The 9,370-nt window shown below is 58.6% G+C and overlaps 3 protein-coding genes across 3 annotated transcripts; all 3 read right to left on the bottom strand.

The window, feature by feature from the left end:
* Nucleotides 1-1,004: 1,004 nt before the first annotated feature.
* LBRM_27_0550 (conserved hypothetical protein) lies at nucleotides 1,005-2,897 on the bottom strand (the record flags this gene model as incomplete). Its single annotated transcript, XM_001565764.2, has 1 exon — nucleotides 1,005-2,897. The coding sequence occupies one exon, from the start codon at nucleotides 2,895-2,897 to the stop codon at nucleotides 1,005-1,007; it is 1,893 nt and encodes a 630-aa protein (XP_001565814.2).
* A 963-nt stretch (nucleotides 2,898-3,860) lies between these two features.
* LBRM_27_0540 (ribosome biogenesis protein) lies at nucleotides 3,861-4,853 on the bottom strand (the record flags this gene model as incomplete). The annotated part of the gene is made up of 1 exon (XM_001565763.1): nucleotides 3,861-4,853. The coding sequence occupies one exon, from the start codon at nucleotides 4,851-4,853 to the stop codon at nucleotides 3,861-3,863; it is 993 nt and encodes a 330-aa protein (XP_001565813.1).
* A 1,568-nt stretch (nucleotides 4,854-6,421) lies between these two features.
* On the bottom strand, nucleotides 6,422-8,095 carry LBRM_27_0530 (conserved hypothetical protein; the record flags this gene model as incomplete). Its single annotated transcript, XM_001565762.1, has 1 exon — nucleotides 6,422-8,095. The coding sequence occupies one exon, from the start codon at nucleotides 8,093-8,095 to the stop codon at nucleotides 6,422-6,424; it is 1,674 nt and encodes a 557-aa protein (XP_001565812.1).
* Nucleotides 8,096-9,370: the final 1,275 nt, after the last annotated feature.

The raw sequence follows: 9,370 nt of genomic DNA, 5'->3' as shown, positions 1-9,370 counted from the left end.
CCGCTGCCGAACGCTTTCACAGCCATGTTGTCAGGTGGACTGACTAGTGCGCTCGGGTACCAGGTGTCTCTGCGCTGGCACAGTACTGAAACTATCGCTGGGAGACCTTGGCTCCCTCACATCGTGTCTCTTCTCTTTCCTCGCACGACTCTCCGTAAGAGAAACGGTGGCTCTCAGAATGAAACTAAAACTGTACTCCAAGTAGGGTGGCAGAGAGACGGGGCACACGGTGGGGGCGTGGTGGGTTTATAGCGATAGACAGAAGGGAGAAATCGGGGCGTAAATCCTGCGCTTTGGGGGGGAGGGGGAGCTGGTGGTATACGAGAGGGCCGGTGGTGTTAGAAATGATGAACTACGACGCAGGGAAGCGAAAACAGAAGAAGTGACTAGCAGCGCATGAGCTGGATGTCAGAGTTGAGGGGCGTAGATGCAACTGTAGAGAGGGAGACAGCGCGCTTCAGCTTTCCTGGTGCCGTGACACCTAGTTACCTCGCGTTGTTCCTCGTGGTCGCATACCACAATGTACGCGCCAGATTACCATGACATGGCAGCAAGCAGCCAAGCAGTAGGATGAGAAGCGGCGCGCACCCGGCAATGTAATACCCGTGATGTTACACAGGCCCTGGGCAAGCCAAATCCTTGTGCACTGCTGGGCACGTGGAGAAGCATCGAAAAGCCACTTGGCTCACGTTTCGGTTTCCGACTCCGCCTTCGCCGTGGCAGCTCACCGCAGCTCTCCACCATCATGGGCCGCCCCATACACACAAGGACCTCTACAGCGCAAGGGAAGCGGGAGAGTGTGCGTGTCATGGTGGAGAGGAGAGGGGTGTGGTGGGTGGGTGGGGGAATTCCAAAGAGAAGAGGTGCACGTCATGAAAACGCAGCGAGAGAAGGGGGAAAGGCGCTGAGGATGTTGCCTTCGTCGCCCTCACTCGGTAACTGTACAGGCGCCATCCCACCCCTCACAAGAGCGAGGGCGAACGATTGAACAACAGAGCGCGACGCTAGGGTGACCTGTGTGGTGAGCGCACAAGGGCAGCGCTCATCGAGGACTGCGTGGAAAAGATGTCGCTTGCCGACGATGTAAAGCGGAGGGACGCCTCATACTGGGAGAGCGACTTTCGCGCATCGTAGTTGCGCGGGGTAAGGGGAGGGGCAGCAAAGGGGTCTTCAGAGGCGCCAAGACTAGCATCGCAAGGGCTCATGTACCCCTCCGTCCCACCATCCCCGCTACACAGCGGCGACGTCGAGCTTCCCGTGTTCTGCGCGTCTACCACAATTTGCTGAAAGGGCATGCACGTACGACAGACGTGGTTGACGCTCGCCAAAGCAGCCGAGAGGGGCGCGCCACGTCCCGACTCCGCAGAGGGAGGTGTATCGAGAGGCGCAGGTGGGTTCGCAAGATCTGACGTCGCCGACGGAGGCTGCATCCGAGGGGAACGGTGGTGGGGCAACGTTGCCGGTGGGACGGCCTTCCTGCCATCCGCCGCACCTACCGAGGGTGGCAATCCCAGGGAGGTGCGCTTGTTCGCTTTGCCGCCGCTGTTGCCCGCCTGTCGATGTTTGGCACCTCCACTTCCGCTGGTTGCGTTCTTCGCGCTGCCTTTATCCTTCTTGGGTGGCTTCAACTGTCGGTTCGCCGCCAACCGCTTTGCCTCCACGCTCAGCGGGGACTGCATCTCGCCGATGAGCTGCAGGCGTCTCTGGTTCTCGGCACCGGAGTCACTTTCCGTGGTGTCGAGGTCCATGAAGCACAGCTTTAGTGCTCTGTTGCTGTTGTCCAGAGTTGCGATGCCCTTGTAGTACTGCTCGCTGATGGTGGGCAAGAGTCGCATGTAGTTGCTCAGCAGTTGTGCCAGTGGCGCGTACGTCTCAGCAGTCGCGTCTGTCGTGCTCAACGAACGCAGAAGCGAAGGGGTCACATTGGAAATCGGCTCTGTCGGCAAGATGGAGCCGACGGTGCTTAGCGGAGGCAACTGTACCGAGGATCCATGCTCCACCGCCTCGCTGTGCGAACCACTCAGTGTTTTCGCCGACATCTCTAACGGCGCATCACTATTCAAGCGGTGCGTGAAAGTCTCTTCGCGAGAGGCGCCTTGGTTGAGCAGCGGAAGCGCGGTTTGGCCACCGTTTGAGGGAAAGGGGGAGGTGTTGGCCACGCGGGTGGTGCTCTTGGGTGTGTGCGATTGCAGCGTGCCTGGTGAAGTCGATTTGCGGTGGTATGCCGCCGAGCGCGTCAGTGACCTCCCGTTGGCACCGTCGCAATAGTCGTCAAGCCTGAGGGCAATAAAGCGCCAGCACGGGTCCCAGCGGCTGTGTTCATTGTGTGTGATGGCGATGCCCAGCTTTATGTCAAGTAGATCGTGCCCGAGAACCTCGTACTCGTGCTTGTAGTCCATCACTACATCAAAGAGGGAGCGATACGCTAGTGGCTTGTACATGAGCGTCGACTTGCGGCTAAGGCCGAGAGCACCGTAGAGGATCGGCGCGGTGCGCGTGCGGAGGACGAGAACGATGTGGCGGTAGAAGTTTCCCTTCGCCTCCGACTTGAAGGAGAGGGGAATGCGGTCGATGTCGTGGAGTGTTTGCGTATAGTGCAACGCCACAAACGTCGCCTCGAGGCAGCGGATGGGCAGTGCCTCGTCCAGCACCTCCTTCGCCGTGAAAAGGATGCTCTGCAGCGAGCGGTGCTTCTCTAAGGAAAAGAAGGTGCGAGGCAGGTGGTTGTAGCTGAGAATGCTTATCTGTTTCTGAATGAATGGAATTTGCTCCGCGGAAGGGCGATCACGAGGGATGGCTGTCTCGCTTGGCCGCGGGGGATCGGGCAAGTCTTCCTGGTCATAGAAGGGGTTCTGCTGACTGAGCTGCTCTACGATGGCCAGCACCTTATCTGGCATCGCCACAGCATGAAGGCGTGCCTACGAGTGACTTTGTGCAGTGGCACGTGCGTTTTCAGGGGTGCAGGGATGTGGCGTGAAAGGCGGTCGAGCCAGCGAAAAGCTAACGTGGCAGGGGAAAACGGTAGAGCCCCGATGGGCTGAGTGTCGACCGCAGCTATGGCTGGCCACACACAAGCCGTTTCAAATGGCCCTTTGATGCTTTGCAGACTCGTTTTTTTTTGGCTTGAGGACGTGAGTGAAAGCAAACAAGCAAAAGAGGCGGAGAAAAAGATGGAGTCATGCGTGGAGGTGACCCGCAACAAGAGCGCAGGGAAAAGGCGACGTGCAACCCATCCACCACCCACAACAGCTGCAAGTAAGAGTGCGAACCTCACGGAAGGGGGGTGCGTCGGGGGCCCATGTAGGACAACAACGGAATCGTAACGATGCGCTCAGGAGAGTTAGACAGTATTGGCACAGAATGGGCAGATATGTTGATCATGTACGATGCCGAGCCGCCAGCGCATTACGGTACGCCCCGCTCGTCTCTCACATCCGCCCTTCACTCCTGCCTGCAGAGAGTGGCACGCTGCCCCTCTTCTCGGGTGCTCGCTCGCGTGTTTTTGTAAGCCAGTGCCGGTCCTCCTTCCCTCGCTGGCGTTGCACTCACACACGTAGCACGGCACCAGTGCAGTCTAGCTGGTGCCATTTTTCCTGTGGCGCTATTCGGTTATTGTCTGGTTGCTTGGGGTGATCTCTGAGAACAAGAGTGGGCTGGTGAGGAGACGCGCAACGCTCCGCCCCCACCCCCCCCACCCCTCCCTCACCCCGTCGCGTGTTAATCGTGTCTCTTATGGCGTCCTTCTGCACACACACACACACACACATATACACTTTTCTTTTGCCTCTACGGCGGAGGGGAAGCGAGCTCGAGTGCGTGAGTCTCTCAGAGTAGATCCGTGGGCGTGCGTTCAGGTGTGCCTACATGTACCACTCGAGGGTGTCTGCGTCGTGTTCCTTCTTGCGGTACCACTCGTACTCACCAAACTGCCTATCGAATGTGCCCGATTGCAGAGAGAGGAGGCGCAGCGTGAAGCGCGGCCCCATCTCCTGCAGGCGCACCGCCTTAAGGCTGTCGAAGATGTAGCGGTGAGTGCGGAGAAATATGTAGTCACGCTGGTTGAGGAACGTCGCGACAGCGCGGCCAGCGTAGTCGCGGGTGGCGGGGAACAGACACTCCAACATACGGGCGATACGGCGTCCGAGTCGTGTGTCGAAGTTCTTGAAGATGAGCTCCGGGTAGTGCTCCGTCCGAGGCGCCGGGTCCTCCAGCTGGGCGTAGCTTAAAAAGTTGGAAACACGAAAAGTGGCCGTCGGCCCCTCGGGGAGGTGCGAGACGATGAGGTTGTGCGGCTCCTTGATGCGATCAGTCACGACGAGGAGGTTCGTGAACTCGCGATTACAGCAGAACTGGGTGATCTCCTTTAGTGTGTAGGACTTGCGCGGTCGGTAGATGCTGTTTGGCACTAACCACAGCAGCTCCTTCACCAGCTGCTTTGTGCGGAAGCACGGGTGCTCGCCGGTGGTGATGAGGGTCCTGGGGTTCTGGCGGTCGCGGAAAAATGCGGCGAACTCGTCGTCAGCCTCGTCGTTGATGATCTCAGCGTCCTCTTTGTTCTCAAGGATGGTGACATCGACTCTGCGCTTGCGCTCCTTCGTCTTGGGTGTCGCCTTCACGGGCGCTTTGTCTTTAAGATGGAGGCGCTCGTTCTCCCGAGACTCGCGGCGCGCTCGTTTTGTATCCTTCTTCTGTTTTAAGATCTCCGTAAAGAGCTGCGACTTACGAATTGGCTGCTGTGTGTTGCGGTAACGCTCCAGCAACTCCGGGTCCACCACCTGCGCCTTGCTCTCCAGCACGTGCTGCCTCTTCGCGTACGGGCGCGTGCGGTGCTTTGATCGTGCGCCCTTGCCCATCCTGTGGCGGGTCACGATAGATGAGGGGGGACTACGTGCAAGAAAAAGGCGAACAAGCAACCAGTTGAAAAGGGATGCGAGTAAGTTGTGCGTGTGTGTCTTACCGAGAGCTGGGGTCCCGCTGCCGCGTATTTTCCCCTCTGCCTCCTTGACAGCGATAGGACCAACACCAGAGTCACAGCGACAGCGAACAACGGAAGGCAACAAGGGGACACACTCTACAAGTGAGCCCTCTCCTCTAACAGCGCACGCGCACAAAGGTCGCTGACACGCACACGTGGCGGCGCACGAGCTTGCGAAGTAGGAGCCTAAGGAGTCCTCTCGTCACTAAAAGTCGTCACAGCAAGAGAGAGGAAACAGTGAAGATGCAACAGCTGCGAAGCGTTTGCGCAAGCCATCGCAATGAAAGACTGCGACGTGCGCAAGAGTAAGATGAACAGAGTTGAACAACAAGACGGTAGTGTTGCGCACACACACACACACACACACACACACAGATGCGAGAAGAGAGGTAGGTGAGAGAGACAGGCGTGAATGCACAGTGGACCAGTGGAGTAAACAGAGAGGGGAAAAGTGGCCATCCTCGTGGACGTCGCATGACAGATGTGCCCTTTTCACCATCGCCCCGGCTATGGATCACAGCGCCGCACTAGTAAAACACACAGGAGAACGTCCACGCATCGTGGAGGGTTGTCTGAATCCGTTCCTCCAGCATGATTGCGAAGGATGGGAAAGAAAGGAGACGTATTTTTCATTGGGTAACCTCCAAACACTTACGTGCGGATCGAGGCCCACAGCGCAGTATCGTCCATTGATGCCCAGTCGTTGTCAAGTTTGCTTCGTTTTCTTCCTTTGCATGCGTCCCGATAACGACGGTGGCCGCCAACTCGGCGTACGGCATCCAGAGCCCTCCGCCCCCTCCGTGTGGGGAGGCCGGCCAGCCCCTCTCTATCCCTGCCAGCGCCGTGCCACTTCTGGCGGTGACAGGGTCAAGCGCCTACGGCGTGGGGAAGGCAGAGCGATGCATCGCCACTCTGGCGTCTGCGGCCGGGTCGTGCGTGGCGCTGGGTGTGGGCGAGCTGCAGCGTGGCTGGAATGTGTCGCACCCGGCCCCCGCTGCCGACTGGTGTGGGGAGCCTGCGACCCCGCGAGGGACATGCACGGCATGCCGACCTGCATGATGGAGGAGGCTGTGAGGCGACCTGCGACGCGCGGGTGCCGGGCCGCGTGGAGTCTCGCTCCCGCTGTAGGGCTGAATGAGCACTCTGAACAAAAAGCCTTGCGTGGGGGTGTTTGATGTTCTGCGTCGCACGCACTTTTCTCCTTCCTCTGCTTTCCCGACGCGTGCCGGCTTCCGTGCGTGGGTGTGCATTGTTTTTAAATCCTCAAGGAGGAACAGCAGCAGCGATCGCGCAGTAGAGCGTCACCAGACCTCCTCAAAAGAAACCAAAGCGATGATATGAGAGCACGACAGAGCGTGAAGAGGACAGTCATCCCCTCCTCACAGTCCTGGGCAACAGCACCGCCTCTCTGGAGACTCGGCTGGCCACCGCAATTTCGGCATCACCTCAGTCACGCAATTGGTATTTGCGCCCCTTGAACTCTGCGTGTTCCTTGAGTGCCACCTTGAGAACAGCCTCGTAATTGGCGGCGTCCTTGTACTCTCGCATCAACGGGCTGTGCTGTATCTCCGCCCGCGAGAGAGGAGCTACAGCCAGCGCAGAGATGAGGGCTCGGTTGAACGCGGCTACTGCAGCATCGCCAGTTATCCTCGATGGCGCCCTCTGCAGCGGCTGCAACAACGTCGGATGGCGCGCGGCACCACCGGCGGCGCTGGGGGTGGTGCCGCGCGACGGTGCCTCCTGGAGGCCCTGGCGGAGCTGTGCATGGGTGCGCTCCGTGACGAGACGATCACGATCATGCTCCAGGGAGCGAAAGCACGACGCATCGCCGGCAAAGCCGTTCGACACGCGGCTTCCATGCACCACCACGAATGGGTTGAAGGTGGAAGACACGTGAAGCACCTGTAGGTCAGCGCTGATCCTACACGCCTCGCTCATCGTGCAGCACTGTGCAAAGGGCACATCACACAGCGCAGGGCTCAGAAAAAGCTGCCGGACAAGCGCGTCAAATCTCGCCGGAGTACGTCCAGTGGGAGGCAGCGTCACTATGCGCACTAATCCCTCCTCCACACACTCGGCCCATGACTGGGCGGGGCAGAGAGCTGCAAAGGCCGCCTGCTCTGCCGCCGCGACACTGTCAAGCTTGCGAGGCCGAGTGCTCAGCAGGAGATAAAGCTTAACTCTCTGTAGCACACTCGCGTGAACGCCAGTGCGTAGCTGGACGCTGGAACCGCTTTTCAAGGCGGTGTGCACGTCACGCGCCACGCACGCCTCCGAAGCCCCCCAACCCCGACAAGCCTCCTCTACATCGGCGAAGAGGGAGTGATACTCAGCCCATTGTCGATGCTTGTCGAGCAGACCTCGCCACTGTCGCCGTACTGCGGATACGGACGGGACGGAAGCACCGCAAGCCAGAGAGTTCTGCGGCTGCGACAGCAGCTCGACGAGTCGTGTCAGCGGTGTAGTGGCAAGCTGAAGCTGCAGCACGTCCGAGACAGTGTACGCTACCTGCTTTACCTCAGCAATCCAAGCGACAGAGTCAACTGCCTCCTCGTCGACGCGCAAGAGCACCGATGGCATCGTCGCTGCCCACGCCTCACGGCTGCGCTTTCTCCTTCGCTGCACATCGTACAACGTCGCTTTCCCTTTCAGCGTCGTCTCTCTGAGCGGATGCAGGCCAGGCAGCCTGGCCTCACGTCGAAGGATGTCGCTCGCAGTGGCGACGTCACGCGCTCTTTTCAGCACAGCGGTGTTGTCGCCGTCCTCGCAGAAAATTAGCTGATGTACTACATTGACTACTTTACTGAGAGAATCGAACGCCGGCCATAAGATAGGGTCCGCGTATCGTACAAAGCGCCGAACCCGCGAGTCAGCCCACAGCACATCTCGCGCCCAGCGCAGCTCACTTAGGCGCTTTTCGTGTGCTTGCCGCACCACATCATCTCGGTCCGCGATGTCCTCGATCTTGGCAAGTCGCTCCTCTTCACTGTAGACGTGCAAGAAGCAACGGTTGCGGCTGCCACGCTCCACGATGATCTCCGCCGCTCCACACAGTACTTCGTCACGAAGCTCCTCAGGAAGGAGCAGCGGTACCTGCGTGCAGGAGGAGTTGAAGGGCATGAGGAACGCGCGCGCGCGAATTCGGTGCGCTCACTTTTTCAGCCCTTCCTCCCTCCTGCTGCGGACAGCGACGGAGTCGAGAAGAATGAGCCGACCGTGAAACACACCTTCTTGGAAACCCCTGGCTGCGCACAAGTGCATCCAGGTAGACTTCACAGCCGACTTTTCTTCCAGCGTCAGCGACCGGTGGGTGTCTCCCAATGACGTGCTTTTCGCAGCCAAACGCGGAAACGTTGCTGCGACGTTCTTGCGTGATGATGCTGGCAGACACGGATTAGTGGTCACTCGCCACACTCCAGTGAAACTGATCGAGTGAGGCCTTTAGTATGATAGAAACTTTTCCTTCGCCGCACAATGTCGTCGTCGACGCTGCCGCCCGTGCGCAGAGCAGAAAACTGCTAAAGACCCACACGGTGGTACGTCAGGCGAAAACAAAAGACAAAAGACCAAGAAAACAACGAAGCGGAAGAGGCAACAGCGGTGAGGGTAGTGCAGCTCCAACAGCGGCTTCTAAGGAGGTCCAGGGGGAATAAGAGCCATCAATACGGCACGCACACACACACACACACAGAGACAACAAGAGGTGTGTGTGAAGCCGGCGCGCAGTAACACGGAGACCTCAGCGTGTGGAATGTCAACGTGGTGCGTGGGAGGAGGTTGTCTTCCTCAAGACGACAAATGGGCATCCGGTAGTGACTACGGTGGGGATGTTGAGCGCAGCCGTCAATCGAGAGACGAAGAGGAGGTCCATGCCGGAGTTGCAACGGTGCTGATATCAACCGACTCGCTCTCCTCCCCTCCTCATCCCATGTACTCAACTGTGGGAGCTACGCCAAGCGTTTGTGGCGTTTTTTTTCTCCTTTTCTTGCGTGCAGTGCACATTTGTTTGTCAACACAGAGGGACACACACACACACACACACATACGCATACTGACGCACACAGCACGCCGTGAAATCTAAAGCGTCCCGCCGCTTCTCACGTTGGTAGAACAGTTCGTGCAGGCAATCGAGAGTCTATAGAACTTTCAAAGGGCAATGGGAAAACGAAAAAGAGAGAAAAGGTCTTCACTGGCTCCCACGCTAAAACAACTCAGGGCCTGCATCATGCAAGGACTCACTCACAGGTAGAGATTCACTGCCCCCGGCTGCCAAAGTGCTGCAGCCCGGTGGGGGGGGGGGGGGGGGGGGCAAGGCAGAACGGAGGTGTCGAGAGCTGCAGAGAAGAAGGGAGAAAAGACACTCTAGAGAAGTTAAACAAATCAGCACTCGCACAA

The sequence above is a fragment of the Leishmania braziliensis genome, chromosome 27, assembly GCF_000002845.2.
Source record: "Leishmania braziliensis MHOM/BR/75/M2904 complete genome, chromosome 27".
Lineage (NCBI taxonomy): Eukaryota > Euglenozoa > Kinetoplastea > Trypanosomatida > Trypanosomatidae > Leishmania > Leishmania braziliensis.
Note: the sequence above shows the minus strand (reverse complement) of the source record. Positions and strands in the feature narration are given on the sequence as shown.